Source organism: Ascaphus truei, chromosome 10 (assembly GCF_040206685.1).
Source record: "Ascaphus truei isolate aAscTru1 chromosome 10, aAscTru1.hap1, whole genome shotgun sequence".
Taxonomy (NCBI): domain Eukaryota; kingdom Metazoa; phylum Chordata; class Amphibia; order Anura; family Ascaphidae; genus Ascaphus; species Ascaphus truei.
Window position 1 is genome coordinate 33747641 of NC_134492.1, and position 17919 is coordinate 33765559.

The 17919-nt window shown below is 41.5% G+C and overlaps 1 protein-coding gene across 3 annotated transcripts in view; it reads left to right on the top strand.

Annotated features, from left to right (window-relative positions):
* LOC142503787 (uncharacterized) overlaps window positions 1–17919 on the top strand; it is a 76419-nt gene that overhangs the window by 8514 nt on the left and 49986 nt on the right. For all 3 annotated transcript variants that reach the window (XM_075616486.1, XM_075616484.1, XM_075616485.1), the window contains exon 2: window positions 10468–10526. In XM_075616486.1, the coding sequence (XP_075472601.1) occupies window positions 10468–10526 (59 nt within the window). The remainder of the gene's footprint in view (window positions 1–10467; window positions 10527–17919) is intronic.

Below are 17919 nucleotides of genomic sequence, written 5' to 3' on the forward strand. Positions count from 1 at the left end.
CACAATGCTATATTGGAATGAGAATGAAATGGCAATGATACAAAATGAAGAATATTACCAAAAGGTCATATTGTTACACCAGTGGTTTTCAAACTTTTGTTTGGTTAAAGAACCATAAGTGAAATTTTGAGGAACCCCCAATCATGTCTAATAGCAACTCTGTAATCAGATGCATTGTAAATTCTTCTGTATGTGATACAATTTTCAAATAACCAGAAAATTGCAGGGAACCCTTTAGGGATGCCCGGGGGACCCAAGGGTTCCTAGGAACCCTGGTTGAAAAACACTGATGAAATGTGAGAGAAGGAAACACCCATTAACATGCACTCATTGTACAGATTGATATAATGACAAAAGTTAATACTTAATTTTTATTAATATATTGCTTAAAATAAATAGGGATAGAGCTAGACGGATATTCTTGGTGAACAATCCTAAGTCAAACATACAAAACAAACCAACATATAAACATAAACCAAGGCTAGGGGAGAAGATAGACCAACTGGTAAGTACTTAATAGTGGTGAGTAACCTCACATAAGTTGATTAAGGTATCCCCAAGCTTGGCATTAATAGTTTAAAAACCTGTATTTCAAATAAAACAGGTGCTAATGACTGACAGTCACGACTCTAGGGTATACAGGAAATACACAAACATAGAGATGCTCCCATAGAGAACCACACTGTGTATGGACATAGGTAACAGACCAGAATTATCTATTGGTCTTATCTATTGAATAAAACACTTGTCCATATATATACTAATTAGACTCAGTGATATAAATAAATAACTGCAAGAGTCACAATGATTGTAATGTACAACAGTGCAATAGGTGATGGCCCACAAAATGTGTTCGCGTGGCCCTGAGGCACAAGTCTTAGCCCGTATCTAGTTATAGCCTCCTAAACTAGACTAAAGACATGCACTGTAATAAAAACACTGAGTGGTTCATGACGAGCCATCCATCCATGGGTAGAGTGAGAGTCGCATAAGTAACAGAGATTAAGTATCTCACAGACTGCTATTTTGAAACCAGTAGCTGCAACATATAGCCACAATCATATTATATGCTCCTGCTCTTATGCGTGTCAACAGTCCTCCTACACTCAAAACACCGTCGTCACAGTATGAGGGTGAAGAACAGGACGGATGCCCGTAGAGCTAGTGCTCATATCTGAGCAACTAGCAGCAGTATCAGCAATTTAAAATATAAATGCAGGGCAAACCTAAAGAGCAGCGGCTCAGATCGGAGCTCAGCGGCACCTCTCACTCACTACCCGACACAGATGCGTCATGACGTCAGCCTCAAGCTCTTGCCCACCTGACGCACGTTTCGAGGAGGCTTTTTCAAAGGTGGTGACGTGGGATTCAGTGGAAGGGAGTTTTATATGCAATTGATCACCAGAGAACCAATCAGAAGCAGGCAATGTGAAATAACCATTCAGGTTATTTAAAGGCACATAGTGGTATTGGTTAATATACCATAATAATCACTTTGGGAATCAATGTGAATATATTGAAAATTAATACAGAACTGAGATAAATGACACAGGCAGTAAAAGTATTGATGAGGATGCACCACTTACAAAACTAGCAGCAGTAATGATATGCAAATACAACAGGTGATAATACACTAAATGCAAGAGTGGAAGGGATAACCAGAGACATAAGTGAAAAAAAACCCATAGGTTGAAACCCTAGATAAAGGGGGAGAACAGGAAACCCTCATTAATGTCACCTGGTGTTAAGGTACCCAATACATAAATCCATTTTGATTCCTTTTGTAAAATGAGGCGGTTCCAGTCTCCCCCTGTGGGGTTCGGGGGGACACTTTCTATTCCCATAAATCTGAGACCAGAAATATCCCCTTGGTGCATTTGATGAATATGGTTAGCCAATGATGTGTCCTGATGGTTGCGAATGGCTCCCAAATGCTCCAAAATACGCTGGCGAAACTCTCTTATGGTCTTGCCAACGTATTTTTTATTGCATTGGCATATAGCTTGATATATAACACCTCTTGTTCTGCAGTTGATGAACTGTCTTACTGTGAATGATTTGGTATCATTCCAATTATTGAAGGTATCAGTTAATGAAATATAAGGGCACGCTTTACAGCTACGGCATTTAAAATTGCCTGTTGACCTGTTGGCCAGCCATGTATTAGATACAGTAGGTAGCATATGGCTGTGGACGAGTTTATCTTTTAAATTCAGTGCCCTTCTACTAACGAGTGTGGGGGTTGATCGTAAAACTTCCCTTAGATCCGGGTCTTCAATAAGAACTGGCCAGTGTTTATTTAAAATTGTGTTAATTTCTGGCCATTGATTGTTAAAAGTCCTCACAAATCTAATTAGTATGGAATTTTCTACAAATGTCTTATGGTCGCTTAGTAGTAGACTTCTGTCACTGAATTTAGCTCGCCGATATGCTTTAGAGATGGTTTTCTGGCTGTAGCCTCTTGCCCTGAATCTCTCTCTCATTTTTCTTGCCTCTACCTCAAAGGTCTCAAGAGTGGAGCAATTCCTGTGAATTCTTAAAAATTGGCCCACAGGGATACCCTCTTTCAGTCGTCTAGGATGATGACTTTCAAAGCGTAACAAGCTATTTGTGGCTGTTGTTTTGCGGTGGACCGTGGTTTCCACTTTGTCAGCTCCTCTTAAAATCCTAAGGTCCAGGAAGGTGATCTCCTGCGTGCCAATCTCAAATGTAAGGTGAAGATTATACTCGTTGGTATTTAGTATTTTAACAAATTCCGGTTTCAAAATAGCAGTCTGTGAGATACTTAATCTCTGTTACTTATGCGACTCTCACTCTACCCATGGATGGATGGCTCCTCATGAACCACTCAGTGTTTTTATTACAGTGCATAGCTTTAGTCTAGGATAGGAGGCCATAACTAGATACGGGCTAAGACTCATTACAATCATTGTGACTCTTGCAGTTATTTATTTATATCACTGAGTCTAATTAGTATATATATGGACAAGTGTTTTATTCAATAGATAAGACCAATAGATAATTCTGGTCTGTTACCAATGTCCATACTGAGTGTGGTTCTCTATGGGAGCATCCCTGTGTTTGTGTATTTCCTGTATACCCTAGCGTCGTGACTGTCAGTCATTAGCACCTGTTTTATTTGAAATACAGGTTTTTAAACTATTAGTGCCAAGCTTGGGGATACCTTAATCAACTTACGTGAGGTTGCTCACCACTATTAAGTACTTACCGGTTGGTCTATCTTCTCCCCTAGCCTTGGTTTATGTTTATATGTTGGTTTGTTTTGTATGTTTGACTTAGGATTGTTCACCAAGAATATCCGTCTAGCTCTATCCCTATTTATTTTAAGCAATATATTAATAAAAATTAAGTATTAACTTTTGTCATTATATCAATCTGTACAATGAGTGCATGTTAAAGGGTGTTTCCTTCTCTCACATTTCATTAACTACCCCATTCTCCCTTTGCACTTTTGTCATCATATATCAATTTGTATACCAAGCTGAAGCGAGAGTCACCTCCCTTTTTCCCTTTCCCCCTTCCCCACTCCCCTATTATTTGAAAAACACTGAGTTAGACACTATTGGAAAAACTTAGAAACAAACAACGCATAATTACACATTTTGTCCGGCAACAGCCCCATATTTGTTTAGTCTAACAGTGAATTCTTAGAGATGTAAAGGTTGACGTTGGTGTTATAAGCCTTTAACAGTGTGGTGTTACATATAACCCTTGGGGTGGGGCCCTTAGTAAGATGTCACCCACTTGTGGAAGACTGATACATGGCACTATCATATAATAAAGACCCATTTTTACCATAGTATTTGCTTTTTTCCAAATTTGTGTCTCCAAGTAACAGCTACAGATTTAAATAAAGCAAAATTATATTTTATAGAAGATACCCACTTGGTTCATTAAATGGAAATCCATAAGCACGGCAACTTTTCTAGCAAAATATCCAGCAACTAGGCTGTCTTTCACGACTGCTTAAACCATAATTGCTCGTCATTCAGACATTCACATATGAAAATACTAAAATAAAGACTTATTATTGAAACCTCCAAACTCAATCTGTAGTGTAGGCATCTTCGAAAAAATGGTTTTGATTGATATCAGATTTGTTCCCTGGCATATAAGCATGGAAAAACAATACCGGACTCTTAGGGTCCCAAGGTGATATTAGACTACTACTCTTTGACAAAGTGTTACGATGTGTGAAACGCAGTAGGGGCTGCCCACTGCGTGATTTTTCACCTGTTGCTATGCGATCGGTTGAGCAATACACATTTTTTCACTGCGATCCAGTTTGCCATCCTTCCATTGCTGTACACCGTGTCACCCCCCCCCCCCCCCCCATGGGAGGACTTCTGGTACAGTAGGGCCCCGCTTTACGGCGTTCCGCTCATACAGCGTTTACCAATGTATACCCATATTCATTAGGTTCGGCACTTGTTCTGTTTTTCTGGCGATTTTCGGCATGACGTGCACAGCAGCAGAGTATCCGGCTGTCACTAAGCAACAGTTTTAGCGCGCGCGCAACTCCTTGTCAGATGCCATTTGTCAGCTTAACAGTCGGTTTACAGCTCTGCATCTCTGTTTTCAATACAGTACAGTAGGGCCCCACTTTGCGGAGGCCTGGAACGGAACCCGCTGTATGAGCGGGGCCCTACTGTACTCTCTGTTGCAAACTGCTTCTTCTAAACCACTTCTAAAGAAAAGTGACAAACCGCACGGATTGTGCTGACTTTGGAAGCGGAATGACCTGAGGTGGTGCTAATGCCATCAACGGTCTGACTTTTGCCATCTCAGCCAAACCCATATTTCAGGTTCTGGATGCAACTGGCAATACCAATCTCGCCAGCCTTGAGGTGGCATGAACAAATGTGAGTTTTTAGAAGCAGTTTGCATAATCAATAACAGTTTTAGTAAAAAAATAATACGAGTTGGAGGCTTTTTTTGACAGACTGATCGGATTGGCAGAGCCAGAGTGAAACCACTTGTAAAAATGCCTTTTAGACACGGATTGCACATGCGAGAAGGGCTTACAGAATAGCAAAACATGCCAATCCTTTCCTAAAGGGCACTTTAGAAGGGGTTTGTCACACTTCGGAGCTACGAGAATAGGCCCCTAAGACTATAAATAGGACACACCATATTTCACTTACTGTCTGGCAATATTTAGCTAAAAATGTATCAATTGGGCAACAATATTAGTCCTTGGCAAAACATTTTCAAAGAAATAGATTTTTTTGGCGGGGAGAGGGGGAGTTAAAATGTTGCAAATTATTTTTGGACAGTTTTACACATCTCATCTGCTCCTTGTGATTGTTGACATGTCACTTTATTTTTCTTATGCCCCAAAAGCGCAGGGATTTGTACATGACAATTCTATGTATGCAATAATGAATTCATATTTATAGTGTGTTGAAGCTTTAAAGCTGCAGACCAAGCAATATTCTACATTTTTAATGTATTATAATATTACAAGTCTTTTTTGTTTCTATAGCAACCATTCACAAAGTCACATCCCCTTCCTCTTCTGAAACCGGCTCTGGCACACCCCTTTTTGAGCCCTGCCCTCTCTAGCAGTGCACCAATTGTATCTAGTGACTGCCTGGTCACATGATCTCCCCACAGAACTTTGTCATATTAATTTTCAAATAAATTCCACTCACTGCAGAATACTCCTCCGCAGCCATTTAGTGCACACTTGAGCTGAATCTTCCCTGATCGATCGGGAATTTAGCTAATTACTTATCATTGTGTGGATTGTATTAATGCATTAAAGGGGGGGGGGGGGGAAACATTTTTTTTAAAACGCAGATTGGACTGCTGCTTTAAAGTATAAGGCCTCGTCCAGGGTGACGCTGAGTGGGCTCACACTGACCGCAATGAAACACATTGCTGCAATGTGTGTGGCCAGCGTGAGCGAACGCCTGCGCATGCACGACGCTTAGCTGCTTGCCGAGGCAAGTACATTTGATAATGCTGTTCGCTGGCGCGTCACGTGAGTGGTTCGCCCAAAGAGGGCGAACAAGCTCCGTGACATCATGGCCGTGCCCCTCCACGCGCGTACCTACCTGGCCATAATTGCCCGGCCGTGCAGTGCGCGTGACGTCATGGCGCGCGAGTGCCAGTGTGCTCGCTCCTCACCTGGCCACAGTCTAAGGTAGTCTAGAAGAGGCAGCACTCAATCCTAGGCAAGCTCCCAATTCAGAGCTTCATCCGGATATATATTAAATAGCACACATGGCTAGGCAAAAGGTTACCTTAATTTGGAAAAGGAACATACTACACAGCAAGCAACATCTCAGACGTTTAAGGCACGTACACTTTATAGTGTGGTTATATATATATATACGTATTAAATATATGGGGAAATACAGTATGCGCGTACAGTATATATGTTTATATTATTCCATACACACTTTTATGTGTTGGTACTAAATAATGAATTTGAGAGACATTTGTCTCCTTATATATGGATTTTGGATCTTCCATTTACAATTTTTCTCCTGTACCACTGTCCTCTATTGGCTATTTGGGGTTACTGTCCGGAGATGGAATTTTTGTTGTGCCCTGTAACTTAGCAACGGGACACGTTTGTGACTTCTGGTCCGATGACGTCACTTCCTGTAGATTTGGGGCGCCATGGCTGAGGGGTTTATAAACTGTACTGTTGGTCAACCTACCCGAGTAAAGGCTGTATACGGGCCTGAAACGAGTATTGCACTCGCTAGGGCGTTGCTGCGGGACATGACCAGCAAACCACCAGGAGACGCGGTCACTGTCTTGCATCTGCCGCGAGTGAAAAAGGAGCAGGGCTTACGTGCTATTTTAACCGTGGGAGCGCGCAAATTGGTGCAACAGCATCGGTTACATCTGTATTTTAGATATGGTGTTCAGCTGCAATTGACCACCTAAGACCCATTTACCTGTAAATGTACAGACAAGTAGATATCCTACAACTTAGCACTGTTCAGTTAATTTGGCTCCAAGTGTATTTTTTTACTAGATGTGAGAACTGAAGAAGAGACTTTGAAGTTTCAGAGCCTTCTGTAAAACAATGAATATGGTTAGCAGGTCTGCACACTAATACTATATGAAAAAACAAACAAATCCATGTTATACATGTAACCCTTATTTCCCCGCCCCCCCCCCCCCAGACTCATCCGTGGTGTCTAGGGTGCGTGAGGGCAGATTACATGCATAGTGGTGGTGCATACCTGTGCATACCTGTGAGGAACAGGTGCATACCTGTGAGGGCCTGAGCTTCCCGCGGTGTTATTGGGGAGACAGGACCAGGCTTCTGGGGTGATAGCCTCCATGCTTTCTTAGTGGTGCAGCGCCTCCATCTTCTATAGCTCCCAGGGATATGGGAGAGGACCTGTATAGAAGAACCCCCTGGTCCAGGGTTGAATGCTCCCAAAAGTACACACAGTCTTTGTATAAAAGGTATTGTCTCTTTATTGGCAGATCAACGTCTTCAAATGTAGTGGCGACCAGCAGCCACAAAAACAACAGCAATGCCCTGCTTAGCACTCCACTCTCCTCCCTTTACAAGTCTCTCCTCCTCTCCTTCCCTCCAAGTCTCTCCTCCGACAGGATGGTCTGGTTAGTGGCTTCAATACTCCGCGGCCCACCTCAGAGGTTATCCCCTGGGCGGGGGATGGATTCTCCCCATCACCCCAGCACTGGGGGTGAGGGCATTGGACCACCAGGTCTATGGTTCTATCAGCTCTACTAAAAGTGGCTGAGTCTCTCCTCTCCTCTCTCTGCTCCCGGGCGAGCTGCACAGGTGCGACCGCACTGTCTCCTCCAACTCCTCGGACAGCATACAGAATACAGACAGACCTGTCACTTACAAGAGCGTACAGGGATAACGGCGGTGCATCTGCTGCTGCTGCTGAAGATTGGAAACCACAAACTGCAAACCACAAAATATCCTAGGTGCAAAAATTTATTTTAGGGCATAGTAACAGCCAAAAAGAACACTCTGACGCGTTTCCCGTGGTATCCCACGCTTTATCAAAGAGTAAAATAACTTACAACGATCACATACTTAAATACCCACAATTCCCTCTTCTCTCCTATGACGCTGTGTGATTTGGGCCAATCGGAAGCGTGGGAGGCGTCACTCCCCTCTAGCTGGTGTAAGGCACATTAGCCTGAAGCAAACCCAGCTGTGCTTCACAGTGCAATTGCATGGGAGGTCAATGTATCCTCCCCTTGATGACGCGACGGCCCTTCTGGCCAATCATAGGCCTTAAAAAACGGGACGTCCTGAATGTAAACAAAGACTGACTGACAGCTTTATCCAAGAAAAGGAAATGGTGGGTATACTCCTAAGAACAAATAACATTAGGATCATCACTCAAGACACATTAAATCAGTATGTCTAGCACTGTTCAACACTGCAATATATAAAGGAACAATGATCCATATAATGAAGTAAGACCATTAAAAAACCACTATCAACACTATAGTGGAGTAATACATAAAAACACACAAATTGCTGTGTATTACCCTCACAGTACACAAAGAAAATATATACAGTTAGAACCTAAGTTAGGAATTATTGCCACATATGCATGATATCTAGATCATGCTAAATCTTTCTAGTTAAACATAATGATATTCAAAATGACATTGTAGTTTAATAGGATAGGGTCCTATGGACTATATGGTTACAAAAAGATCAAAAATGATTACACCATCAAACACGGATATGCGTGCAGTACAATTTACAAGTTTAAGCTAAGATAAGGAATTAATTTCAATAAATTTGTATTCTTGAAATAAGGACACTTAGCCTTGAATATCATTTGATTAAAATAATCAATTTGATAAACTCATTATACCATGATGTAACTTTCAATATTAGGTATAATTGGATCAAACAATATTGCACGTATTCCAAACTTGTGTCTTTTGTAATCACAGACTCTTTACTTAAGTAATTCTGTTACCCTCTTTTATAAAAAGTGCTGCAGTTCCCAGTCTATATTGAGCCCTTGAGGGGTCCTGGTATTAAATTGAAACATCCAATACATCTCACGTTTATTTAAGATGTTTAGCCTGTCACCCCCTCTTTTTAACATTTCTACATACTCAATTGCCATGAATTTGAAATTTAATAGCCCGCCCTGGTCAGCAGTGAGTAATCCATTTACTTCATTTATGTGATCAGTCCTACACATGGATATCTAGACGACCACATAAGACTTACCTATATGGCTAGTGGCACAATCTATGGGAGTGTGTTTAACATTGGACTATCTGGAATCCTGAGTCTTATGAACTGTCCTATGCTATGAAGATGTTTATATTTTTATATCATGATCAAACATTGCCTACTCCTGGTTAGCATCACAAGTGGGAATTAACCCTCCCCTTCCCTTCCACTTACAAGAGCGGGCTGCTAAATAGTCAGCCCCACCCCTCATGATGTCAGCAGAACCTCCCCTCTGTCTCATGCCTGCAGCAGAGTCGGTGGCCTGCATCTACCACTCAGGGCAGGGCTTGGAAGGGGGAAAACCCATGATTACTTCTGGGGCCTGTCAGTAACAGGACTTACCACAGTAGGAGGAAGATGTTATAGCCCGTGCTGTTTACAGGGGGCTACATACATACAAAATAAACCAACCCGTGTCATGCTCGTGTATACGATTCCAAGAAACCTTTGCTTCTAGAGGGTTTAGTAGTAAAACGTATCTAAAGATGTTGCAAATTATGTTTAATTTATTAATAAGGAGCATCCACAGCTGTATTATTGATTCAACAGTTGTTTTGCAAGGTAGGTTAAGGCCATGGAAGAATTGAATGAATCCGCAGGGGAGCCTTGTGAAACAGATAGACGACTCCGAACTTTTTTGTCTGTTCTTTTTTTTACAATGAAATGAGTTTGTCCTTAGACACAGAAAATAGACACAGCATGGTGTCTATGTACAGTAGTTTTATTCAGTGGTAGTCTTAAGAGAAACAAAAAAAACCCTACTGCAAGGTTATCTAGCAGCTGGAGAAGTAAAGATGAACCTTGACATCTCACCGGTTTTAAAATGGGACACAGCATTTAGGAACACATTTGAAGGAAAATAAAATAACATTATATTACCATGTTAAGCAATGAGTCATATTTGCTTTTGATCTACTTCAACTAAATAAGCCATGTAACTCTGCGGTTTCAGAACAGTATGCACGCCGTTCTGACATTATGACTGCGTATAACAAATAGTACTCATTAAGCCCGTGCTATAGGAAACCTTCTGCAATTTTCATGGTTTTCAACCTGCCACATTTGTGATTTTCGCATTTAATAATGTCTCCTACAATGCAAAGTAAGGTAAAATAAGGTAAATGAAATCCAATATACAGTAGAACGAGCAAATGCATTTCAAGCTTCTAAAATGTAAACGGTTCAAAATTAAAAGGCTGGTTATTACACTGTATGTTTTATATAATTAACAGATGTGATAAAGAAGAATTTCTGTGCCAAGGCTGGGAAAGTTCCAACGGATGTGAATATGGTAAGTTTGGATACCTTCTCTAATTATACTGTATTGATCTTAAAGAAGCGTAGTTTTGTTATAGGTTGTGTAGTATAGTGACAATTGAGTTAGGATTAGCTATTGTGATAGCTTTATAGGTTGTGCAATATTTTAATCCAGAACAGAGGTCTTCATAGATGAAATTATACTATAAAGAGCATTAGAAACCTCACATATCTCGAATGCCAAATGTATCATTGTGACAATCAGTAAGTAACTTCCTTTTATTAGAGTTGTACCCCCCTGTTCCAGAGATAAGGTGGTGGTGCTCCTTATGGGAAATCCAATATGGCCACCACTGTCCACCAATAGGAAGCCACAACCAATGACATTCCGGCTTCCTATTGGCTTAAAAATCATGCAAGATTTAGCAGCCAGGGTGAGGAGCAGAATGGATGGCGTTTGGGGGTGAGGGGCAGAGTGGGTGATGTGTGGGGTGCTGGGCCGAGTAGGTGACATGTGGGGTGCTGGGCAGAATTGGCAAAATATGGTGTAATGGGCAGAGTTGGTGACGTGGGGGTGACAGGCAGAGTAGGTGACATGTGAGGGTCACAGGCAGAGTAGGCGATGAGTGTGGCTGAGGGGAAAAGTGGGTGACGTGTGGGAGGGATGTGAGAGAGGGAGTGACGTGTGGAGGGGGAGAATGAGGGACATATTGCGAGAGGCAGAGTGAGTGACTTGAGGAGGGGATGAGTGAGTGACATGTGAGGAGGGGGAGAGGGAGTGGCATGCCCACCAGTGCAGCTGTAGTGTCTGAAAGGGTGACTGCAGATCAACCTCTGATGATTGAGTCCCCTGGGGCCAGCAGGAGACAGCGAGCTGGCTAGGGGCTGCAGTTAACACTCTACTGCTGCATTGAGGAAGTTAGGGACCCATGGGGCAGATTCTTGCAGGACCCTTTTTGCAAGGAAGTGTCCCTCCTCCCACTCCCTCTGAACACCATTGACTTCTGTTTCCCCCCCCCCCCCCTCCCCAGTCAATACGGGTGGGGGGTCAATCATCGGACGAGTGAGAGGAGGGGACCTGAACTGAATAAGAGACAGAAATTAGGTTTTAGTTAGTTTCTACCTCAGATTCAGGGTATCCAATACCCCACTGATTTAGAAGTTTAGGATTCTATGACTCCTGAACCACCCAGCCTTAATAAATAGGACTGCAATGAATAGCATGGAATAAATCATTAAAGCGCACAAAAAAAAGTGGAGGGGGGGGGAGTGATTCAAAGAAACAGAGGAGCAAAAACAAACAGGAAAAAACTAATAGGAAATATAGTGACGAAAGAAAGAGAGAACCTGTTAAACAGTATGACAGGAACAATAAGAGGGTGAAGGAAATACAGAGAGGGAAAATCTGAGAGGAAGGAGAAAAACACAAAAGTATTGCTAGGCAACAATAATCCAGTCCATAATTGCATTTCTTGATTGTGCGAGCCACTTGACTTTTAACACGTTCAACATACATCCAGCAGCAGGACGTGCCAAGGATTATATTGCCATGAAAATCGTCCAAACAAGGGACTCGTGCCAATGAACGCGACAACCTTACAAATTGTTTTTACATCTCTCTCTCTCTCTCTCTCTATTACATCTTTTTTTTTTGTGTGCCTATAAATAGGAGATGTTGTCAGGGGAAAAAAAATGCTAAAATCAGTAGAATTTAAAACACATACCCTTGGCATTTTTGTTCAGCTTGCTGCATTGCAAAAGGAGGATATACAGTTTGCAGACAAATGGTGTTGATCAGTAATGCACTGTACTTACTTTAAGCTTTAAAGCAATATTGGAGGCATACAAACTGTCAATGACACCTCTAATGTAGATCCCTATGTGTAGTTGTATGTTTATGTAAACCAAGAGATTTTCAATAATGTCCACATTTAGTCACTTCAAATTGCCTAATTGGTGCAGAAAAACTGAATAAGCATACTTAAAATAAAAGTACAATGTACATGTAAATGAATGTGGGTCACATATTTCATGTCGAAGCCAGTACCCAGAGCTATATGGCTTAGCAACTTGGGAAGGAAAGGAATCAGCTAGGTATAGGAAATCTGTATAGGCATACCCCGCATTAACGTATGCAATGGGACCAGAGCATGTATGTAAAGCGAAAATGTACTTAAAGTGAAGCGCTCCCTTTTCCCCACTTATTGATGCACGTACTGTACTGCAATCGTCGTATACGTGCATAACTGATGTAAATAACGCATTTGTAACAGGCTCTATGGTCTCCCGCCTTGCGCACAGCTTCGGTGCAGGTAGTGAGCTGGTATTTGAAGAAAAGAAAAAAAGAAGTCCTCCAGCGCGTGGTTTTATTGTTTCCTCTCCAGGGTATATAGGGAGAAAACAAGAAGAAAGACAAACCACATACAGTTGGTGTAATATAGGTTGATATCGCTTTGAATGATACTGAAAGCTTGAACTAGAGAACTTAACACTTGCCTGTGTTCTGTTCCCAGTATGTCTGCTCCTCTGTATCTTTCCTGATGGTATCTTGAAATTAGAATGGAGAAAGGCATAGCATAATACTGTTTAATGAAAAATAAAAAGAGATAAAAAGTTAAATTCACACTCACAAACACACAAGGCATTGTGGCTTGATTTATCAACCTATGCTGTTTGGAAGCCGTCTCTCTCTGTTGGGTTGTCCATGTAGTAGTCTGTGTCCAGCCCTCAGATATCGGTTAGCTCCTCCAGCATTCAGAGGCTCCTCCAGACTTGTGCACAGTCTGGTTTGCCTCTCTCTGCTTGCATCTCTGTTCCGCGAATGCGCCGGTTCCTCTGATAAAAATTGGATGCGGCCTAAGACTGCGGGTCCTAAAAATGATTAAAACTGAGTCCAAATCAGGGACACTTACAGAAAATGAACGAGTTGACATGTCTGGTTATGCAACACAGAGGGAGTAGGGACACACACATATAAATTGTGAGTCCTGCCTTGGGTTCTTAGAAAACTCTGGTGATGACCAGGTTTGCAGTGAAGAGAAAAAGACCCAGCACCCACATGGACATTTTCAGGGTGTTTATAAGTGTTTATTAGTTCAACGTTTCGGTCCTCCACCAGGAAAAAGGTCAAGGGGGGATGGCTAATACGTTCATCCACTTCAATAAACACAGAGAAGAAGAGCCAGCACTCACATGGACATTTTCTCTTATTTAATTATGCAACGCAACATTGTTTAGAAATCTAGAAGTTGATTACATCTATGGTCCACCAGGCCACGCAATGAATTCTTCCAATTATCAGTACCTAATGTACTACCACAGATCTACAGTATAATTACCCTTTTTGATACCAAGTAATCTGAAACCAAAATGTGTCCTTCCCCCCTTTCATTCCAGTGACAGAGAAAAATAATGTTGCCATAACATGATTTTTGTGAATTATTCTTGCCTTTGAGGGTTTTTACCATAATTGATCATGCCAATCTGTTATGGAAGTTACGCTATTCATTTGCATCTTTATTAAATAATTAGTAGACATCTCTTTGAAGTTGAATTACTCTTGTGCATGTTTGAAGCAAAACAAGACTGCAATGCTCTGTTCACAGATAGCGTTGTGTTGAAATTCCTGTATTTCACAAAAAAAAACAATTATATTAAATATGCTACAGTACAGTTTATTTATTAAAATGACAAAAATTGGATAGGATTAGAACATTCCCCAACAAAATACAGGGAAACATATATATAATAACGGTATAAAATAACAAAGTGTTAATGGAGAGCTGCAGAGTCTAATTCAGAATTGCGTATTTCGAAGGGATGTACAAGTACCAAGACGTGTTCTACATTAACCATGATAAGGATTCATCTGTTCATCTATAGATTTCTTGTCATCCTAGTCAATGGGTGCTCCTGTCAAAATAAGCAATCACTTTTACACTCCACGGGATAAGAGTAGAAAGATCAGAATACCACGAGCCATGAATTTAACGTATAAAAATAAAAGGGTTACACAGTTGATTCAAAACATTCATATGGGGTGGAAAACCGTGCAAAATGTGCCCTTTTTCAGTTGCTGAAAAAGCTATGCCAGAGTCAGCTCGCAAGCGATTCAAGCATTGTCAGTGTGCATTGCCAATTAGGTAAGGGGAAAAAAACGAGTGACACAGCGGTCACAGCTCCTTCAATCAGCCAAACGCATGTAGAAAAATAAAAAACTTTATTAAATCAACAACGTGAACATCAGCAAACGTGAAACTCTGACTCATTTCGTCCGGACTTTGATAAAGTCTGCATCCGGACGAAACGCGTCAGAGTTTCACTTTGCTGATGTTCACGTTGTTGATTTAATAAAGTTTTTTATTTTTCTACATGCATTTGGCTGATTGGAGGAGCTGTGACCGCTGTGTCACTCGTTTTTTTTCCCTTACCTTGCTCATTATTTCCGGCTGGAGCACGCGGACACCACACACAGCAGGCAGTCGTGCTGTTCAACTATCAGCTTCATAGGCAGATCACAAAATGATTTCGTGAGTACTGACCGCTGATTGTATATTCCGGGACACAGGGTGTGGGTGAGGCTTATGGTTACCGGATTTTATGGACTTACCTTTGGGCATTTCCCTGGACGTGCCCATCTGTACTTCTACCGGTTTTGCTAGCCCCCCACCCTGTATTAGTCTGATTGGATATATGGTTCATTGTTTTTAATAGTTATGAAGTGGTGTCTTTCTCCTGCTACCATGGACTGATACACTTACCACCACGGTTTTGGTAGCCACAGAATCAAACGGGGGTCATTCCTCAATTTTTCCTGTGCATTGCCAATTAGATTCATATGCTTACTAATTTTGGGACTTTATTGCCTCTTTGAGGCTTGGCGAAAGGTTTCGCATGGAAATTGAATGCGGGGAAAGAAAACCACTTCCGTAAAATTTAGCAAATGCGTTCTGGACAGTTTCACACATCTTTAATCGTTGAAAAAAAAAAAGTCCTCGATATATTTATTTTCAGAGTAAATGAAGTTATTCAACCCATTGTGCAGTGCAGGTTCTTCCGGCAGCGGAAGGGTGAATGAGTCAACCGTGTTCGTTCATAACTGAACTAAAAATTTCACCATTTGTATCTTAATTTTAATTAATTAATTTGAATATAAATACAAAAAGAAAGATTCCTGCACTCCTACCAACTAGGCTAAGATAAAATAATAATCTCATGAAAAAGGGTATTTTGTTAAACCCTTTGGCCAAAGCATTTGTAAGCCTGCATGCCACGTCAAGGCATACCCGTTAATGCAGGTACCTACACTATATATATGTAATAGTTGTCCCATGGACTGGTGAAAAATGTGTGAAAGCCCTGAAGGGGTTAAATAAAGCATGAGCTTATGTGAGTAGTGCAATTAAAATCTGGCTAAAGCCAGTATCATAGTTACCTTACTATAGAGGCAAATTGAGTGAATATAATAAAACTTACACATATTTCTCTCTGTCAGCCTTATACTGTACATTAACCCATATAAAGAGCAAAGCCTATTTTGTTGCTGTTCCTGTACATCACTGCATGTCTGGTAGCGATGGGCAAATGTCTTCAAATTTACTTCGAGACATTTTTTGCAGTGGTTTTTTTGTACATTCTCCGCCAATTTTGCAAAACTTCACATTGCTCGAAATGTGAAATTTCACCAGTATTAAGCAAAAAAGGGCAGTAAATATACAGGGCCGTGTCACTTTGCACATACTGTCGGTTTCAATGCTTGCGGGGCTTAAAGTTTTGCAAAATCTTTGCTAAAAACCCCAGTTACATTTCACATCATTTTGAATGTGAAGGAAAAGTCGCACAGTCTTGTCTGGTCTATAACCTTGATACTGTATGTAAAGTAGATGCAATGTATTTACCATGCAAAGGCCACAGCTTATGCAATTACTTAGATTTAGCAAAATATAAACATCATTACTTCAGCCAATTATCCAACCTTAATGTCTAGATTAAATGTACTTCACCCTTCCCTGTGTGAATATTTACGTGATTAGACTGGATTTTTCTTGCCAGCCATGGTGGTATATGTATGTACATGTGCGCCAACGAGTATTCTAAAACTTGCCTTGGAAAATCTGGGGCTATCACCAACAAGACCCAGGTACATGCTGGGTACATGCTGCAAAATTTCAATAACATTTCTGCAGAAAGACTAATGGCCCATCGGATTAACACAGCAGGGGTCCATAGCAGTCCCATTCAGTTTAAATGGGACTGCCAGGGACCCCTGCTGTGTTAATCCGTTGGGCCATTAGTCTGTCTGCAGAAATGTCACTGAAATGTTGCAGCATGTACCCAGCATGTACCTGGGTCTTGTTGGTGATTGCCCCAGATTTTCCAAGGCAAGTTTTAGAATACTCGTCGGCGCACCTGGAAATCAGGTTCAGATCATATTTCTGTATAAAACATACAGAACACCTACAAGCTCATATTGAACCCCCAAAATAACCACAACATATATATAAGCATATAAGTTTCACAGAGGAGTGCTACTGAGCATGGCAATATATATATTTAAAACCAAAGACATAACATAAAACACAGACAAAGCTAAGTGCACATCCAGTAAAACTTATACACGGTACAGTGCCTAAATATACATGTATAGATAACTAATTAATAAAATGGTCTTTTAGTTTAACATTTTGGCCAAATTGTTGTAAGCCCCTGAGCCAACTGCAAGGCAGACCACGTTTCAAGGGTCCCTAACACTAATATAGATTCTTAATAAACCATTTAAATGTGGAAGGGAGTGAACTTCAATTAGGTTGGAGGTTGCCACCCTCCAATCAGCTAAGACTAGCTGACCATTTTATTTGTTATCTATACATGTGTAACCCATATTCCTCCCCCCCCCCCCCGGTCGCAGATTGGACCTCTAGGGTGTAGTGAGGGCGGATTACATATATATTGGTGGTGCATACCTGTGAGGAACAGGAGGGCCTGAGTCTCCCGCGTTGGTGTTGGGGATAACAGGGACAGGCTTCTGGGGTATATGCCTCCATCTTCTTAGCAGTCTTTGTGGTGCAGCGCCTCCATCTCTATAAGCCCCAGGGATATGGGGTTGGACCCTTACAGAGAAACCCTGGTCCCAGGGCGAATGATCCAGATCTCACACAGTCTTTATATAAAAGCAGCAATGTCTTTATTGCCCTTGTAACAGTGATACAGCACACAGCAACAGCACACAGCAGTTCATGCACCGCAGCAGTTCATATGCAGCAGTGCTTCCAAATGTAACCAGGTCTATTCCTCCACTCCTCTCCTCCAGGCTGTACCCTAGCAGGATGGGCTGTTTGGGGCTTCAATACCCCAACCCCCACCTCCCGGATGTACTCTCTGGGTGAGGGTAAATGTCCCCCATTCCTCACCCCCTCAGCAGGGTGAGG